Below are 20,822 nucleotides of genomic sequence, written 5' to 3'. Positions count from 1 at the left end.
GTATTTTTGGTATGAATCACAAACCTACATTTTAATATGATTGGGTCTGCAGTGAGATTCAAAATAGGCCCCAGAATTTCAGATACACAAAGACCCAAACAATATTGGCAATTTACAGAAGGCCCTGGGTGAGTTGCCAGAATCTTCAGATTGCCAATGCTGGCATGGATACACCAAAAAGTTTAAAGCTGGCCATACACGCACCGATAATATTGTACGAAGGCGCCTGAGCAAAATCTGCCTTCAGGGATGAATCGGCAGGAGGTAGAATTCCTATTGTTTCTACCTCCTTATCTGCCGTTTCAGCCCTGAACGATAGTGGTGGATTGGGACGATCTTTTGTGAGACCGATGGTCGCACAAAGATCCCAAATCGCCACGTGTGGCCACCTTAAGGGTGATGGCCGATGGGGAGATCACAGGGGTCACCTAATACCATCGGAAAACACATATTTCCGATGGTTTTAGGAATAATTTTATGGTTGGGGGTCACCACATGAGGAACTGTAATAAAAGGTTGCGGCATTAGGAAGATTAAGAACCACTGCCCTAAGGGCTCTGGCACATGGCTCTCAAGGCAACTACCGCGATTTCGTGGTGCCACGCATGCCATCCCACCAGCGATTTACATTTTTGCCAGTGGGATGGCATTTCGGGGAGATTAGTCGCCCGCGGACAGGGAGATTTGTCATGGCCGACTAATCTCTCAGTGTGCCAGAGCCCTAATAGGTCTCCAACCTACCAATCTTTGTTAGCAGGCTGTCTGCCTTCAGGTTTAAGCCTAGCATTTCCTGTCGGCTTGCTTAAAAGGCATCAACATTTTATCTAAATTATAGATAAATTATCACATTTAATAAAGAAGCACCAAAGAGAATATTTGCCTTTAGTTTCACAAAACCAGAGGGGAAGATAGACTTCACCCTTTGGTGAGAGTTCTGAGAAATGAATGCAGGTAAATGTTAACGCGAGGTTCCAGGTGACCAACATGGAAAAACAACAGTGCATAAGGAAATCGCTCCGAACCGACGAATCCTTTTTTCACTGACGCATCCCCCTTCCTTCTTGAGCTTGGCGGGAACAAGGGAGGCAGAAACCAGTCTGTCAAGCTTCGCCTACGACCTAGAGAAACACCTTCTTCATCCAATGGGAGGGAGATAGCCCTGCGTCATCAGCCCGGTCGCCATTTTGTGAGTCTATATTAGGCGGTCGCCTGGTTCCTTACTGTTATTACGGCGCCTCCTCTACGAGCCGGGTGGTTGTTTAGTGTGCCATGGAAGGGTAAGTGGTAGTAGGCTAAAATAACCCACTACAAGTAAAATGTACTGTGCTCTAGGTTTAAACGGGCCATGTTGTCAATTATACCTGGGCGAGTTGGAATTTTAGGGGCGGGGAGAAACTTGGTGTATTGGACAGGAGCGAGTCCTGAGATATAAGATGGGGATTTGTATTTGTTTTATCCTTTGTGTTACTTTTGCACGTTTGTCGGGTTTTCGGATGTAGATGTCCGCCACTTATTGTAGTTTTTGCACTTTTTACGCATTTTGCAACAGCAACTAATTAGGGGGTTTCCTGTTTAGGTGGCACGGGGTGGGGCGGTATTCGCTAAAGGGGCTTTGCTTTTAACTGCGGTTCAGAGAGCGGATCACTTGCTTTAGATATTAAATTGTGTAAGCCTTTGTCAACTTTAGATTTTCTTTCCGCTTGGGGTACAATAGGGATCATGTGACCGTCGATCTGTGACTTGGGGGGTTAAACCCCCGAGGTGGATTTTTGCGCCCACCCCTTGCCCGTGCCACACGTGGCGCCGTGAGTTATGTTCTACACCGTCCCGTTCGGACATTCCCAGTCTTACTGACTTCCTGGTTGCCTCTCGATTGTTAGGAACTAAAGCCCCCCTCCCCCAACTGTATGTTCTGCTTTTGCCACTCCTAGTTACCAGTTTTATTGGCCCGGTTTCCTGAGGAGTTGCTGGCTAACCTTACTGTTCACTAAAAATGTAGTATGTGCCCGTGGACCATGAAAGAGGAAATGCTGCCCTGCCTTTAACTTCCATCTTGCTTTGCATACGTGGCCTCTGTGTGTGGCTTTTTTTTTTATATAACTTAGTTTATATGAAGGCCTCTGTAATTTGCCATTTGTTAGACTGAGTTTTAAGAGCATAGAAACCTTGTTACATTTGTGCATATTCCCTTCTCACATTAGCTGGGCACCTTGACTAGCTGCATCTATGAACAAAGGTAATTAGTCTGTGTCACATTTTTGCTTTTAAGATATGGATGAGTGGCTTGTAGGCCATCAGCACAATTATCTGTCAGTTGTGAAGTAGCTGGTGCCAAACTCCCTACCTGATAGCTTTCTTTTATTATTGCATGACACTCCCTTTGCTGCCTTCAGGTTCTTTATCTTTGCCTGTTTGGATGCTCTACCTGTCTTAGCGTGATTGTAATTTAATGAAACCAGGCCATGAAAGATATGTGCAGTTTCACTGAGTGGCTTATTATGTACAGAAGCAAAATAAACCTGGGCTGGCTACCTTGAACCTTAATAATCAACAGTATGTCTGTTTCATTTAACAATTAGAGTTTTTAGTATCATTTTTTTTTTTTTAGATCTATTTTCAGGTGTTAAAGCATGTCTTAAATCAGTTCTCATCACCCCCTTCTTTTTCTGAATATGATTCTACCTAGTCGCTTTTTTTGCGTCTGTTAATTGGCAGGGTAGAGAATGAAAAAGCAGATGCTATATTTGTTAGCTGTTGCATTTATAAATTGCTTTAAATGTTTAACGTAAGCTTTTGTCTGAAATAATTGGACTGTAGTACGTGTGGATTGCACAACAAGTATCCATAATTTTGGCTATGAATTTAGAAGGCTGATTGTGGTGCTCAGCCTAGCATTAAACTTTAATTGTATGTCTCTTATCCCAGTTATGAATCTCTGGTAGCTTATGCCTTTCCTTTGAATTTTTTTTGTTCTGTGATGGTAGCTTTGTGAACCACATCCTGTTTGAGGCCACAGTGACTCAACGGAAGCATACAAAAGTTGTTTTTTTTTTTGTTTTTTTTTTTCTTCGATGCGTTTGTTGAATATAATATAGCTTCCCTGGTATATTAGAAAACATTGTACAGTGCATCTCATAGGGTGATTTTTGATAATGTTGCAGATTCCTCATTGTTTGCAAGCTTATGTATGTCTAGAGGGTTTGTCTTTAAAGGAAAACCGCACCTTAGTAACTTTATGGTATGGGGTGCAACGCGGATATCGCCCATCCCACGCAATATTCTGGAAGTTCTGAATTAGTCTGTTTTAAGGGAAGATACTAAAACAGTATCTTATACTTGCCTAATCACCAGTATGTCATACAATGTGTAACTTTTTTTTTGTGTAAATGTGGGCTACGTGAAATATCTCAAGGTTACCTAACTGGTTCAGCACTTTGCTTAAACATCCTGTTCCAAGTATGTGGGACAGTCTGGTCATAATAGAGGGCTAGGTTGACTGGTGGGAGAAGACTGTTTCAGTGGGCAGTTGTGGTCTTTGTCCTATGAGATTTTTCAAAAATGCTTAATAGATATGACAATCCGGCAGATATCTAGTCAAATAAGCTGTGTTGACTTGCCCTATATTGGGACAGTAACTCACCAACTTTGGTCTGGCTTGGCATCTTATATTGGCGCACAAATGGACCAGCTTTATGCCTCCAGTCTGTGTTTAGTGGCTATTCTAACTGTGGAAGTCTGGTGGGCTTGATGCAGAGGCCTGTTGTGGCTGAAAGATATATTTGCTGTACCCAGCATAGTATTTACATGTAGACAGGTCCTGGCAGGACTGTAAAACTTTTTGCTCCAATAGCTTCTTGGAGCCTTTGATTGTGGGAGCTCACCTGCCTGCCCTGAGTTTCTTACTTCTAATGTTAAATGGCTGTCAGATATGGTCACACTAAGCAGCCTAGCCTTGTTGCTCTTCTGTGACCTTCTGGCTAATGCCTTTTTGAACTTTGTCACAATATTTTTTTGTGTTCTTATTCACTAACTCAATTTGAAACTCATTTTTTTCTCTTTTCAGCATTGTTCAAGATATAACAGTTGGTACAAAGGTAAGTTTTGTTTTGTTTTTTTTTTGTGTGCAAGATTACAGTAATTAGTAGATAGCTTCCCAAAATGCAGCCCTGGCATTCTTAGGGTTAATGTTGGATGGATATGGGGTCAGCTTAATACTTCTGCCATGCAGGGGGGCAGTGACAACTTTTGTAATTAGAAGGATAGGGTTGTCTTGACTAATGCTGATTTCTGCCTGTCACCACTTTTCAAAGTAAAACCCACATACAGCAAAAACAGATTCATGCTCAAACTCAAATCAAGCCTTTGGGTATCTTTTTTTTTTTTTTTTTTTTTTTTTTTTTGTTTTTGTTTTTTCTTATACTATGGAAAGCTGGCAGACATCTAGGGATGTTTTGACCACTACTATTTTCTGCCTAATAGCAGTTTCCCCAACGTTATCCTCTAAAGCAGGCATCCTCAACCTTTTTTTTTTACCAGTGAGCAACATTCATATGTAAAAAGACTTGGGGAGCAACACAAACATAAAACATGTTCCTGGGGGTACCAAATAATAACTGTTATTGGATATTTGGCAGCCCCTATATGGACTGGCAACCTACATGAAGCTCTGTTTGGCAGTATACTTGGTTTTTATGCAATCAACACTTGCCCAAAAGCCAGGAATTAAAAAATAACTACCTGCTTTGAGGCCACTGGGAGCAACATCCAAGGTGTTGGAGAGCAACATGTTGCTCACGAGCTACTGGTTGGGGATCACTGCTCTAAGGAACTTGACATAAAAAAATTATACATTTCGCGGTTGTATGGGGGCATAAAAATACCTGCTATTTTTATAATAAGGCGTAGTTTTCTAGGAATATCATTGGTTATTTTAAAGCTTTAAGGGTTATGACACAAAGGGTATTGATTGCTGCAGTGATCAAGCAGCAAAATAGTATGCCTGCACTTGCCATAGCAGAGCGTGGAAAAAACTTCGAGCAAACATTGCCATTCTGATTTATAAGGTTATAGCAGGTGACTAGCAGTTGTCATTTCCAGTTGGTCAAATTCATACATGTCCAAATCGTTAAACCATTAAGCCGTAGTTCTAATGATCTATAGAATAACAATTAAATATTTATCCCCAAATGCCACTTTTTGATCTTCATGTTAAGCTTCCAGGTGTATTGAAATTCACATGGTCTTCAGGCCCTTAGGCTGATGCCACACGTGGCGTTTTTACGCAGCGTTTTTTCTCAGCCTAAAAACGCCGCACAAGCCACACATGGATTTTTTCGGCCTAGTACTGGTGACGTATGCAAATTCCGTTGCCATGGTGCTAATAGTGCGAAATAGCGGAAATACGCAGCGTTTTTTTGCTAGGTCTGGCAGCTGCCTTTGCGTATACATAGGAATAGCTTGCTTTGCAAGTACTGGCATATTTCGGCCTACACTTGAAAAATCCGTGCTAAGGCGTTTTCTAGCGTATTTCCGCATTGTGTGGTTTGCTTTGCGTCTTTTCAAGCTATTTCTATGGATGATGATATCAGGCGTTTTTCAGCCGCCGAGAGAATTAGAAAATACGCAGCGTAAAAACGCCACATGTGGCATCAGCCTTAACTGTTTGATGTTAAAGACAATTACTATTTTGACAAATTGTTGGTTTAAGATTCCCCTTTATAGCTGAAATGCATAGGTTGGGGGTTTGCAGAGCAATTGAGCGTAAAGGCAAGTGCCACACCAGGCAGAATTCCGCTCCTAGCTAATCTCCCCAAAATACCTTCCCACTGGTAAGAATGTAAATCACCAGTGGGATGGAATACACATTGCTTAGGTTTTCCAAATTTGCCTCACGAGGAAACTTTGGGTGACTTTGGGAAACTGAAGCAAAGTGTATGCCACCCCACAAGCAATTCACATTCTTGCCCGTGTGGAGAGTAGTCGGCAGCGGATATTTATTGCAGACGGCTAATCTACCAGTGTGCCACCAACCTGAGAGCACCGACACGCAGTGCTACAGCTACAAATTGACAGAAAATAAGCTGGCATAGACAGTACTGAGAATTGTCTCTGCTAAAACACATGTAGAGACAGTTATCAGTATTGTCTATTTTGTAGCCACTACAAGTAGCTACGTGTGTCATTGCCCTAAGTCATTTGGCTTAGAAGGAGAGTTTCATAAAGGTACAGACTGTTTGTTTAACTTAGGTCTTCAAAAGCTGTGGAATGTTTAGCCGTTTACTCACTGCCCCACCCTGTATTCATAGCTTCAGGTTTGCATTTGTTGTTTTAGGTGTTCCCATAGCAGTGGCTTTTTTCTTTAACAAACAAATCAAAGGTCATAGCAGACTACCTTGTTTATAGTCCAGTACTACCATAAAATGAACTCCCAAAATTACATTGATTAGGGAAGTGCTTATAATACAACTTATCTGCAGGTCTGGGCAAGTTTTCCTTGCTTTTCCATTTCTAGGGATATAGTTCTTAATCTTATGCCTTTTTAAAGTGCACAATTGTTTAGTGTTGCATCAGTTTTTGAGCTGCTTTGTGCCAGGAATACATTCCAAAATGTATAAATTAACAACTTGAAAGAAAAATTCTCTAACAGTAAGTTTAAAAGAAATGCTACTGGATATTTGTTATGCAGCTTTTAACTTGTAAGAATGTCTGTTTGTACTGAAATAATTCTATGGTAACTGAATAATAAACTGTTAATAATTTATGAAGGAATCACTCAAGCACATGACTAAGATTAGTGTTACACAATGTCTCTAAGTTCACTCCCATAGTTTCTGATACTGAATGTATTAAATTATTGCATGTATCCAACTGTGCAGTGTAATATAGGCTTTATACTTTATACATACTTGCATCTGATATTACTTACAGCTAAGTTGCCCAAAAGGTTAGAAGATGCTAGATTAGTGACCTTGCACTGGTCCCAAATAATTTGCTGTTCTGTGTATTTTGAATTAAAAAGTTTTAAAACAATTCATTGGGATACAAGTGTTAAATACTCAAACATTTTTGTAATGTGAAGTTGGTTTTCATGGTTGTCTGCCATGTTAGTGGTAGACACACATGGCAAATTCTCAATTGCTACTCATCACCACCACTGTAATATAATGCAGATTAATGAGGCCTAGCCCCAGAAAATCGTTCGCCCTTCCCTGTCTAAGCACCGATGATCCTTTGGGTTTTCTGGATATGGGATATTTCTGTAATATGGACCATCATGCTAAAAAAATTTACTAAAGTTTTACTTTTAATATTAAAAAATATTATGAAGTAACTAATTACATAGAGCCCTATTGGAAAAGGCAATGTCAGTTTTCTAAATCTTCCTGATAAATTGTCCAAATCTATATTTCTACTAAATAGGTGTGTGTGTTTAATGCAACTATATAAATATCTAGGTTAGCTAGATGTGCATAAAAAACAAGAAGGGGAAAAAAAAATTGAAGACTGTCTATCACTAAAGCTGCAGAAACTGTTCTTAGTTGTCAGCCTGCCTGTCAGATCTAACAGAATGGACTATCACTGTCTAATAGATTTCTGCAGAATAAACTCTACAACAGAATCATTACATAAGGTTACAAGCTCAGAATATTGCATTTGGTTGGTCATTCACCAACCAGGATATTGAAGGGACTGTACTTTTCATTATTTTGAGGTATTTTCGCTATTTGAGGAAACGTCCATATAAGGCAGAGATACCCAAACTTTTTTTTTTTTACACGTTAGCCATATTAAAATGTAAAGTCTGGGAGCAACATCCAAGGGGCTGAGGAGCAACAAACCACTGATTTAAGGGGAAGTCATATAGGGTTTCATCTGTCTTTGGGCCAGACAGCTTGAACGTGCAGTCTAATATGTGGTCTGCAAAATGCTTTAAACTCTCACTCAAGGCTGTTGGTAAATATGTGGGCACAATCTTTAATTTGTGACTGAAATAACATGCTTTTGATTTCAATAAGCAGGCAGATTTCGCTTGCTTTGTTTTTAATTGGCCAGAAACCTCTCCGATAGTCCCATTGAGTATCACCTGAAAGTCCTAGTAGCAGTGGTGTTTAATTGGGCCTGCTATTTCATGAAGATGCTTTATACAAACATTGTTGCTGTTGAGTATTGTTAGCAGCTACTTATTGGTACCATTTCTGACTTCATTTGCAGTTTTAAAGTCTGCAAATGATGGTTCATTTTTGAGTTCTGTAGAAAAGAAAATTGGTAACTGCTTCTCTGTTGAATGCAGATTATGTCCAGCCAAAATATTCATTGTAATGCAGCTGTGACTTTGAGGCTGCTTTGTGATTCTGTTTAATACTGGGTTCATTAGATTAACACCTGTCCTATTATAAAATGTAAGTTTTCATTTTTTTTCTTTTCCAGCGGGGATCTGACGAACTTTTCTCTTGTGTTACTAACGGACCCTTTATCATGAGCAACGCTACCGCAGGTGAAAACCTTTATGGGTGTACGTTTTTCTTTTTTTTACAATTACATTTTTATAGGTTGTCATTACTGGTTAAGCTGAATTTCCTTTTGGGCTACAAATTGCATAGATCTATCATAGCTTTGTACTTTCATACAAGTCTTATAAAATAATAGGCATGAAAATGTCTACCCCCTTCATCAAATTTTATTTATGCATTCTTTTGGTGTGAGTGACAAAAAGCTTTTGTAAATTTGATCCTATTCTAAGCATGTTTGCGGTTGACGTTTTGAAGATTTTGTAACATCACCTGCTGGACAGTTGCCAATGGGTGTTAAATAAAGCAAGTATTAAATATTCTTACAGTATTCCAGTTTAATGTATACATTTTCTTGTACAGCTAATGGAAATGATAGCAAAAAATTCAAAGGGGATAGCAGAAGTGTTGCAGTCGGTTCTAGAGTGATCCATGTCCGTAAGCTTCCAGGTGATGTGACAGAGGCAGAAGTAATCTCTCTTGGGCTGCCGTTTGGAAAAGTTACCAATCTTTTGATGTTGAAAGGCAAAAACCAGGTATGTATGTATGTTGACTCTCTTGTTTGGCATGCTTCCTAGCTCTCAAGGGGAACTAGGCTGCCAAGATGTTTCATACATGAAAATGCATGTGCCCTCTAGTGTGGGATGTGTAGGAAATGTAGGGCAACTGGGGGGTGGTATGTGAACAGTACTGTCTAGTTGCCTCTAAACTGCCAGATGGGCTCTATATTGCCACCTGCTAAAAATATAATTTGGCTTATACAATACTTAGATATCCTTTTTTGTGTGTTTATATAATGTTCTGTTTTCTTGATGAGTAAGAGTCCCTTTTTTTCTTTTATCCCATATACATAACCAATTGTAAAGTGCCTTGTTAAATGTACCCTCTGTGTTAAATAGTTTATTCTAATTTTTTTTTTTAATCTGTACTTGTAGTGTAAGGATGCTAAAGTGGTGTTATCTGTTGGTTAAATATTTAATTCAGAGGTAGTTTTCTTTAGAGATGTTTTAAGTGTCGTTGCTACAATGTTTATGCCATTCTAGATGTGATGTCTGGAAGAAAAAACACTTGGGGGCATATTTATTATGCTGTGTAAAACAAATTTGCTTAAAAACAGACATTGGTTTTTTGGCAAACCTCTGAGTATTAGAATTACAAAGGAAAACTATAATGAAAAACAAAGTTGAAGGCTGTTACCAGAATGGCCTTTGCTCTGCAGAAGTCTTTTGGGGGTAACATTGTTTCTTTGTGCAGAATTTTTATGTACAGAGCCTTCATAAATGTGTTTATTTTCAAGCATTTCTAAGCTTAAATTTCTTTTATAGGCCTTTCTTGAAATGAACACTGAGGAAGCTGCTAACACTATGATTAACTATTACACCAATGTTGCCCCAGTTCTTCGAAGCCAGCCCATCTACATCCAGTACTCCAACCACAAAGAGCTGAAGACTGACAACTCTCCCAACCAGGCTGTTAGTAAATATAACAATCCGTTGGACAAACAATTGTGCTTTTACTTGTTTTCTGTGGTGGGGTGTTGCATATGATTTTTTGAGGTATTTGCAATTAGACATGTTCCTCATTGTTAAAACTACAGGTATGGGATCTTTTACCCAGAAAGCTATAATGCAGCATTTTTTAGACATATAAACTTAACCTCCCCCCCATTTTATCCATCAAGGAAAGTGTATTCTAAAAAAAATACTGTTTGGTTGTAGGAGTCTTATCTTAGTTTGCTACACTGTAGTATCTAAGCTAGCATGGAAAACTTTTTGAATATCACTGGAATTTTCACTTGAATTGTTTTGTTACTGAAGTTTTGTGCTTTTAACGTCTGTTGTAATATCAATAGTCTCTTGGTTATTGAAAGAATGTATTGGTTAGTATATATTGGGTCATGCCAGACTTATTCTTAATAAAGCAGCCAAAAAAATGAAGTTCATCTAGTTGCTGGGAAGTGAATCAGTGAATTGAACTATACTTGGTGTTTAGTATGACTTGCCTTCTGTCTTTTGCCCAAGAGTCAGTCTCCTAAAACTTATTTCTTTTCAGAGAGCTCAAGCAGCACTGCAGGCAGTGAATTCTGTAGTGTCTGGCACCACTGCACTATCTGCTTCTGCTGCTGCAGTGGATGCTGGCATGGCCATGTCAGGACAGAGCCCTGTTCTTAGGATTATTGTAGAAAATCTGTTCTACCCTGTCACACTTGATGTTCTTCAGCAGGTAAGAACAGGAACTAGTACAAAACTAGTTTAAATATAGCTCCTTTTAATTTGTACATTTCTAACTTTGTAATTTCAAAAAATGTTCTTAGTAAATCAAATGTTATTGGACAGTCAGAACTTATCTGGTCTTGCAGATCTTCTCAAAATTTGGAACGGTGCTGAAAATCATCACTTTCACAAAAAACAATCAGTTTCAGGCGCTTCTGCAGTATGGTGATCCAGTGAGTGCCCAGCATGCTAAACTGGTATGTCCTTTTTTACTATTGATGTATTTACAGTTCATAAAGTGTGCTTATGATTTAGTTTCTAATCCACTTATTAAGGGAATATAAAGAATTACAGCCTTCTGGTTGATTACACTGTTGTCTAACTTTAAGTTTATCCAATGTGTGAAGCTGTTTGGTGTAGATTGATTTAGACTTCATACAAACTTTATATTTCCTAAGATGCAAAAGTGGTAACTGATCTGTTAATCTGTTTCTCATTTTAGTCTCTAGATGGACAAAACATTTACAATGCCTGTTGTACCCTTCGCATTGACTTCTCAAAACTAACCAGCCTTAATGTAAAGTACAATAATGACAAGAGTCGGGACTACACGCGCCCTGACCTGCCCTCTGGGGATGGGCAACCTTCTCTGGATCAAACCATTGCAGCCTTTGGTAAGAGCTTGAAAATTTGTTACACAACCCAGTTGCCACTTTAATGCCCCTGTGGCTACCACGTGCTTATTTAAAGAAATAATCTGAAGCAAACCATCTTTTCCAGTGCAAGTGGAGTATAAATTCATGTTACTGTCCTTTAAACTACTTTGACTGCAACTGCCACATTTAATGGTTTGACATTCACTGGATTGGAATTTGTGAATGAATTATATAAGTCAGTATTAGTGATATGGAAGTTGTTTGCCCTTTACCTCAGGAGAGCCAAGCTCACTGTGGAAATTTATCTGGTCTGTGTCTATTTATTTTGTGTTTAACTGGAGTAAATGTTCCTAAAGCATTTGTGCTATATTACAGCCCAAAGTTCAGATGTGAGTATGGTATGTCTCATTCTATATTTGCAAGCAAGTAGTGTTCTTGATTATAAATGTAAAGATGAAAGATGTAAACATACTCAAGGTGCTTCTCTAAACACTTTTGAAATTGAATATACCTTTTTTAAACAATGTCTCAGGTTTGCATTTTTAGACTAGTACCAGGCTTTCTAAGACAGTTGTTGTGCCAAGCCTGCCTAGCTTGTCTAAAGCTGCTAAAACCACCTTAAATAGAAAATGCAAATCAGAGTGCTCATACGACCACACTGGATAAGGTTGCATCAGTTAATTTTTTTTGGTAGGGTTTAGATCCCTTTTCAATGTGATACTTCATGTGTGAATTATGCTACAGTGTACAGAAGGTTGGCTATTTTTTTTTTTCTTTTGGATTAGACTTCAGTTGCTGTCTGAAAAGACTTAATAAGAAAGTAAACCATCCAAAATAAAGACCAATTATGTTTTAGTAGCTTCATCTAACATGCATAAAAGCAATGGTAAAGTTGTATTACTGCCCTGTTTTTGCACTGGTGGTTTGAAACTGCACCTTTAAAACTGGGTGTCTGTTATTGGAAAATTGGCTTTTCCTCAGCTAAGGAATATATCTACATGTTACATGCTTGGTAAACTGCTGTATGGATCTTAAAGCTCTGCCTTCAAGAACTGCAGGCAGAAATAACCATAATGCACATTGTCTTTGTGTAAATTATTTTCCACATGTTCTACCTGCCAGGCATTTTTGTTAATTATTTGTTCTTCAATTTTAAGGAGCTCCAGGGCTGATTTCTGCCAATCCTTATGCTAGTGCTGGATTCCCTCCAGCCTTTGCAATTCCTCAAGGTAATCTCAATAATGCTTTCTTCTGGTTTTGCAGCCCAACTGCTAAAGGCCACTATATAACCCCTTGTTCAACATTAATTATCCTAATGCTTATGTTCTAGGTGTCCATGGAACTCTAGCTCCTCTGGCTCTACCATCAGCAGCTGCTGCTGCAGCAGCAGCCGCAGCAGGCAGACTTGGCATTCCTGGACTTGGCATCCCTGGAAACTCTGTCCTGCTAGTTAGCAACTTAAATCCAGAGGTTAGTGTAATTCCTTTTACATACTGTTTTTAATATATTTTCTCCTTTTTAGTTTGCATCTGGACGCAATTGCAAGCTATAACATCATCAAATTTTAAGGTGGATGAACTCCCCATCCCCCACCTCCTCAAACATACATATTTGGTCTGGCATGTAGAATCTCTTGCACACACCTTCAGACAATCTCCTGTGGTTCTTCAGTATCCTGAATGCCCGGCTAGAAGTTTATGTATCGTATTGCAGCTGAATTATGAACCGGGCTCCATTGTGAAAGTACCCAAAATAATCTAGTTAATGTTTGAAGAGGACAAAGCATCCCTTTGTCAGATTGTCCCCTCCCAAAACCTTGAATCAACCACAGTCGTTCTATGGTGTAATCAATTGGCAAGATCCTTGAAACTTAAATGAGTCTGGTTCCTACATCTGCTGCAACTTAATTCCTAATGGCAACAGGTCATACGTGTTAAACAGGCTTGCTATACAATGTGTATTATCCTTTTAAAATGCCTTTTAATCTTTAGTTTACCCTACTAAACCCTAATGACCCATTACCATATCTGCTAACCTTAATGTTTTCCTGACTTCTTCTTGCCTTTTAAGTTAATTATCTAAATACTAGTAATGTTGCATAAAGTCAGTGGCTAAATGACCCAAAATATGAAATGTTACTTAGGTCTAGTTAGACACACATGCTACTGGTTTTAAAATAAAAAAAAAACAAGGTTTGTGTTTCCTGCATAGCTTGGCTCAGTTTCAGATACCAGTCTGACATTCACCTGTAATTGGCAGTATGTTCCTTGAAGATAAAGGGGAGATGATGGTGGCATATTCCAGTCTGTTATGTACAAATATACCAGGGTTTTAGTACAGAAACAGGTTCTATTTACATATTTTATAACCTCCAACTCTTTAAAATATCAGAGGTATTTTGACTGTTTTAGGATCCCCTTTGGGAGTACAACAATTTTATAGTTAATCAGAATACAGCATAAGAGTATTAGGAACAGTAGTTAGCGTTGTCAGAATTGAAGTTCATCATACCTTTAGGAATCATGGCTCTGTGACCTTTTAATTAATTTTTATCTTCCTGTTTTACATACTTGTCTTATTTGTTTCCATTTCATTTCCTGTCTTACCAAATTACAACTTAGTTACTGTCTTTAAACATTAAACTTGGAAAGCTTAAACCTTTTAAACTTATGGTCTCTACATATTCCTTTATATATTTACTGACCTGTTTTTGCTACTTTCTTTTCCTTCCCATTCCCTCCCTTTTTTGTTATTCCATTGATCCGGAATTTCTTTGCCAACTGACTGCACGGCATCTTCTGCTTCCTGTTGTGCTTGAACAAATCCAAAACATAAACTATCCCTTCCAAAAAAAAATAAAAAAAATTTACAAACCAAAAAACACAACAAAACCCAAACACCCTGCTGTCCGGATCCAACCTATCCTTCAAAATATTAACCACCTTGAATATCATCCGTCAACTGCTACCACTCCTCCGGTGACACCTTCCTCGTGGACCATTTCTGCAAGCTGTGCTCTCCCCCTCCGGCTCCTTTTCTCTACCCCTGTCCCTCCGCTGCCTTGCTCTGCTGTTCTCTAAAGAGAGTTACACCCCAATGCCTCTTTATTCTTTTCGGTATGTTTTTCACACTTATTACTTTTTCATTTTGTTTTACTTTTTATATTTTTTGGGGACTGGGTCTGCATGCTAGTTTTGTGTTGGGTGGGGTTTTGCAGTTCTTGAAAGGTGCAGCTCTACATGAATGTTGCATATGACAAGTTGCTGTAACAATCACAATTTACTGTTAAGGTAACTTTCTACGGCAGACGTGCAAATCTTTACACTGAAAAATTTGTAGAACTGTACCTTTTTTATATATCTTTTGCATGAGTATTGATGTGATCTACACAGACCATAATGGAAAGTGTCCTGTGCTTCCCAGTACTGCTAGCACAATATAGGTAAATATTTAAAAAAGCTAAAGTGAGCTGTTTTGGGGCAGGCTTTTGCCCTTTATTTTGCTATATGGCCACCTGCAAAGAACATGCAACTTAGAAAGCAGTAAGTAGTTGAAACCTTAAACTAAAAATTTCTGTCCATGATAACTTTAATATACTGCCCTAGGAGAGTTATTTTTAAATTAGGGTACCTAATGTTCCTATGTAAACTTATGTAGGCTTTCATTACCTTTTTTGCGGAAGGACTGTATCAGAGGTGGAATGTTTAAGGCAATTTACCCAGTGTTCAGAAGGAACTGCCCCATTTCTTGCCTCCAAAAGGGTAGTCTTAGACCTCATGATCAGCACTCACTGGGACATGCGTTTTTTTTTCTCAAACTGTATTTAGATTTACAGTTGTCATTCAAAGTGGACATTTCCTTTGTAGCTCCAACATATGAGATGGCAGCTAACTAAAGGAGCCAACAATTTGTTCAGTGTGCTGTTTTCTCTTAAATTTTTGAATTTATAAAGCCTTCCCTTGCTTCCTTATGGCTGTCCAAACCATAATGTAGATTACCACGGGATAATTGTTTGCAAGTTGCGATTTTTTTTTTTTTTTTTTTTTTTTAAAGAAAATATTGCTACATCTGATGCTAACTCACTTGTCTTTTTAAGGAGTGTATGGTGATGTGCATAGAGTGAAGATACTCTTTAACAAGAAAGAGAATGCACTTGTACAGATGGCAGATGGCAACCAAGCTCAACTTGGTAAGAGGTCCCATTTCTTGACTTGTCAATTCAGACCATGTTCCCAACCAAGCTGCAAAATAAAACCCACACATGCTACTATACTTAACTAAAGCTTTGCTGAGTTTTGTTTCCCTCCCAATAAAAAGGGCCTCACTTGAACATCCTGGCAATCCAGTGGTAGATAGCTTGGTGCACAGTGCTGAAGGGATCGGCACCCAAATGGCAAACAGAAAAAGGCACTGGCACTCAGAGCAGATACAAGCAAGGCAAGCCCTTGCAAATTTTTGGGGGCAAAACGTTTCTGGGCCAAAATACCCTTTATCGTGCTTGTCAATAAATATTTCCCTGAAATGTTGCACTTCCACAATAAAATATGCGAGGGCTTGCCTTGCTTGTATCAGCTCTGAGTGCCAGTGCCTCTTTCTGTTCCCTTCCAGCAAAGAAATGTAGTCTTTGATAGGCAGCTTTGGTATCGCATCTCTTGGTAGCATATAACCTTTAAACAAGGAGATGTAGTTAAAGTTCCATTTGCAAATCTAAGTTAAGGCTGTAACTTTTAGTTTTAATTATATGATGTAGCCGTGAATTTTTGTGACTTTCCCATTTTCATTACAAAAGCTGCTGTTGTATTTTTTTTTTAATTTTTTATTTTTTATGCAATTTGTGTTTGCAACCTTGAATACATATGCAAAAGCTGCTTGCTGTGTTTTGCTGGTATTAATGCATGGTATTGGTTTAAAGAATTTTAGTAAAGTGATATTTCAATTTTGGTGTTGCAATTTTTTTTTTTTTTGGTAGGTATTGTCATCACAGTTGTTTACTGTAAATGTGTGGGAGACAACAGAACCAACAGCTAGTTAAAGTATAAAGTTCTGTTGGTTATATAATAATTTAACTCACTGGTTGTAGTACTATAGAATAAAAAAAACCTTAATCTTCTAAAATACATCAGTTATTCCCAGGTAGAGTGTTTCACACTCACCATGTAGCAAGTCTAAATGTAAACTAAATTTTCACTTAAGCGTAATTAAAGGACCAGTAACACTAAGTTCTCATGTGTTTTGCACAAAAAGGATGGTGTTACCCAATTGCATATTTCTAATTGTATTTCAACTCTACTTATAGCATAGTATTTTTTCACACTGGATGGTAACTTAATTTACTAAAAGAGCAGAGGTTGTTCTTCCTCAGCCGCAGTGGAAGAGCTGAAGTTTCTGGCTCTTCTAGTTTGGTTGAGCATATTGAGACCCATCTCTCCCTAAAAGAATAAAGCTGTTTTTGCGTTCTGATTTTGGCACAAATCAGGTATTTGGTTAAGAGGTCAAATTCTAAATTGCCTTTTTTTTTTTTTTTTTTTTTTTTTTTGAGCTGCTTTGTTTTTGCTTGTTAGGGTTTATTCAAAATTTAAAGCATATAAACTTTTTTTAATTTTTTTTATACAGCAATGAGCCATCTAAATGGTCAGCGACTCCATGGAAAGCCTCTTCGTATAACTGTATCAAAGCATCAGACAGTTCAGCTGCCACGAGAAGGACAGGAAGACCAGGGCTTGACAAAAGACTACAGTACCTCTCCTCTGCACCGCTTTAAGAAACCAGGCTCTAAAAACTTCCAGAATATTTTCCCTCCTTCTGCCACACTGCACCTCTCAAACATTCCGTAAGTTTGTGTTTTTTTTTGTAGATTTGCTAACTAAATTACAATTTTTTGCATTTGTGGTCTATCTATAGGTTTTTAGTTCTGTGTTACGGTAGCATAATAGTTTAAGGTTTTCTAATTAAATTTAGAGTTTCTAAGAGCAACATTGCATAGTAATTTTATTTAGAATTGGTAAATATCTTTTTATTGACTAGACTATATATATTTACATAGCTTATTTTTTTTTTTTTTTGACCAAGAAGTAGTTTATGTAATTTGTAGATATTTTGGTTTTTAGTTCTCCTTTAATCAGCTTGATTATTGCTTGCAAAACTGTTTGGAAGTACATATCCATGAGGAATTTTTTAATACCCTTATGACAGGAACTTTTGGTTATGGAAATCAGCAGCAAACGGTCATCTGTAAGCTGTTCATACACCTATAACCGGGCTTAATGAATTTCTAAAATTCTAAGTGACAGTGCTAGTTAATGTACCATAGTAGTTTCTGGCATATCAGTGCTAACCAGTTTTGATGATGCAGGCCCTTTAAAATATACATTTTTGTAGCGTACTTACCCCCCCCCCCCCCCCCCCCCCCCCGTACTTATCCTGTTTAGTGTCTTGTTCCTAAGTTGCCCTTGGGCTTGTAGAACTGCAAGGTAATGTTTCCCTGTATCTAAGGAATCATTAAATTACTATGGCTTGTGATTATCTACACAGTTCTTGGCATTAAAGTTATTGTTGCTCTGTAACCGGGTATAGCCCCTATTACTGTATGTTGTGCAGTCTCTTAAAATGATTCAGATGTTCAGCTGTTTTGTGTGCAATAAAAGGTTGCTGAAATGTCTGTCATGTTTGGTTTTTGTGCAGACCATCGGTGTCTGAAGAAGATCTAAAGATGCTGTTTTCGAATAATGGATACACAGTAAAAGGATTCAAATTTTTCCAGTGAGTTGGGTTTTTTTTTTTTAATTTTTTTTTTTTTTTTAATTGTCTTATTTGGTGTTCAATTTCACTTTATCAAAATCTTTTTCAGGAAAGACCGGAAAATGGCTCTCATCCAAATGGGTTCTGTTGAAGAGGCCATAGAATCATTGATTGAATTGCACAACCATGATATGGGAGAGAACCATCACCTACGAGTGTCCTTTTCCAAATCCACAATTTAAAAGTATATGGCAGAGGAGAAAGAAGGACTCTAAAAGCCTGAGGAGAGTGAGCTCTGATATCAGAAATCATTCCCAAGGGGTCACTTCCATCATTCCAGATAAAAGCCACTTTATGGATGAGAAATGCAACTAAAGTGTCCTTGCATACCAGATTTTGTTTTACAATATTTTTTTTTTTTTTTTTTTTAATTCACTGTTTTTAGATGGTGACAATATGGGGGGCAATAAGGATTTGTCCCAAGTATGTCCAAGCCCAATGCAGGAGACTTTATATTAAGCAAGTCTACATATAAGGACCAAGTATTTATATTCCCCTTACAGTGCTCTTGTGTAGTGTAGGTGTTTGGGTCTGCTAGAAATTTATTTAGAAGCTTGTACCATGTAACAGGCTTTTGAAGGAGGGCTTTTGTATTCCATCTTGATCTAGAAGAGCATTAATTTGGCTGCACTGCATAGTGCTACAGGCAGTCAAGGTGTTACTGGGAAAGGAGCATGGTCTTTATTCCTGGAGACTTAAGTATGCTTAAACGTACAGGTGTATAATCTAATGGCTTTACACTTTACATTTTGTCTTAACTAAACAATGCTTTGTTTCTTCAATTTTGACCAAATATTTTCTTACTGTTTCAAGAAGATATTTTATTGAAAATAAGTAAGTGTAACTCCTTTCAGCTTGTGGATACAATTTGATACAATTTGAATTTGGTGCCAGTGCAGGTTTGTTATGCACATGAATAACTATGGGACACCATTGTTATATCTGACAGGATAAAGAAAACAAATATAAATTGACCTATAATGAATGTGCCCCTAAAGGTTCTGAAATTGGATTTTCCTTTTTGAGGACTCTGTGTAATGCTCATTTAATCCAACTTTGCTTTTCCTATGGGCACCACACTGCCTTCAGTCTTACCTAAATATGCCTTAATACATCACCCTACTTGGGTGTATAATTTGGGACCAAATCACTTCAAAGAAATAGACTGTGCCGTTTTTAACACTGCTTATCATTCCATTAGGTGGGTCTGGGTCACTGACCAGATATGCACATTGTTTGGCACTTAATGTTTGGGTATCCCAGCATCACCCGAGGGAGTGACAAACTTTAAATATTTATAAATGGCAAAGACTGGGTTGGCATTCAGTGAAGAATGTAAACTTCTTTGCTGGATTATGAACTGGAACATATTTAATAAAAGCTCCATTTGTCATTTTTGGGCAAACTCTTCACCTGCCTTGTTAATTCATTACCTCAGGGGTATGAAATTTAGAATACTTATGTCCCGGATGCAGCAACTAACATAATGGCTCAATTTCTGGACAAAGCCTTAAAGCGCCAGCCCAGTGTGTTAAGTGCCTTAATGCAACATTCTAAAGTATGTATTGAATATTGCTGTATAATTTCATTTGCCATTCCCAGTCCCACTTGGTTGTTTCATGAACTATTTTTCTGCAAAGGATTTCTGCAGAGATGCCTTTTTTTCCCCAAACTTTAGTCCTCATGTACTTTTGCCAAATTTTACATAACTGCTAGAGCAGTGTTGGTAAAATCACTGGCAATCTTTTTTTTAAATGTACTGAGGCTGCAATCTGAGACACTGATTTAATTGATAGCAAGGATGCGGATGTGCCTCTCTATACTGTGCATTTCACTCTGTATACAAAACTGTAAATAAATGTAGCTTTTATATACCTGTTCAATTACAAAGCTGAAACAGTATATTTTGTGGTAAACTGTATATTTTGATAACCTTTCAGAGATCCAGTATTGCAGGATGCAGATATGACCAACAGCTAAAGAAAGCCATTACCTCTAATCAAATATTTGTATGAAAGACATTAAAACTATTTTATAAGAAACCTTTATACTCTCTAGATGTTTGTTCAATCAAACTGTAGCAATCGGCCACTATGTATTTGGGCTTATAAATAAAATTCTTTATTTCTTTTTTTCCTATCTGTGTCTTTCTGACTGCTTAATAACCGCTTTAGTTCCTACTTATAATCATATTCTGTTTTCTTGTTTTTTCTTGGACACTTAACCAAATATATGGTCATTTTATCATTCACCCTGAAAAATCCAAATGCATATTTCTGTTCTATTCAGTTTTTTTTTTTTCTTTTTTGTGAGAAGTCTTAAAGTTTCCTTTTAAAAGGGGAGTTTGAGTTTCTCTAACACTTTTGTGATGCAGGTATGGGATCAGGTTTTCTAGAACCGTGCTTATCCAACTTCTGTGGTACCGAAGCCTGAATTTTTTCTGGCCTACATGGGCTGATAATAGAAGCCAGTTTGTTTGTTTTTTTTTTTTTGTTTTTTTTTTTAAACTGCGCCCACTTAAAACCTCTTGTGATTACATAGGTGTGGCTTGAAGACCAAACTCACAATAATGGTGGTAGCAGGGATATCATCCTTCATTTATATGTGAAAGAATTGTCATATCAAGGCATCCTTAAATCTCTGGATAG

General features: G+C 37.9%; 1 protein-coding gene across 2 annotated transcripts; it reads left to right on the top strand.

The window, feature by feature from the left end:
• Positions 1-1,191: 1,191 nt before the first annotated feature.
• ptbp1 (polypyrimidine tract binding protein 1) lies at positions 1,192-20,313 on the top strand. Of its 2 annotated transcripts, none has more exons than XM_012960789.3 (15): positions 1,192-1,277; positions 4,064-4,094; positions 8,428-8,494; positions 8,871-9,043; positions 9,833-9,979; positions 10,560-10,730; positions 10,867-10,977; positions 11,223-11,394; positions 12,534-12,605; positions 12,707-12,846; positions 14,459-14,492; positions 15,473-15,565; positions 16,990-17,206; positions 18,058-18,135; positions 18,224-20,313. In XM_012960789.3, the coding sequence occupies exons 1-15, from the start codon at positions 1,270-1,272 to the stop codon at positions 18,354-18,356; spliced, it is 1,647 nt and encodes a 548-aa protein (XP_012816243.1). In that variant the 5' UTR covers positions 1,192-1,269; the 3' UTR covers positions 18,357-20,313.
• Positions 20,314-20,822: the final 509 nt, after the last annotated feature.

The sequence above is a fragment of the Xenopus tropicalis genome, chromosome 1 (assembly GCF_000004195.4).
Source record: "Xenopus tropicalis strain Nigerian chromosome 1, UCB_Xtro_10.0, whole genome shotgun sequence".
Taxonomy (NCBI): Eukaryota; Metazoa; Chordata; class Amphibia; order Anura; family Pipidae; genus Xenopus; species Xenopus tropicalis.
The sequence above is the reverse complement of the archived record's forward strand: the minus strand, read 5'-3'. Positions and strand labels throughout refer to the sequence as shown.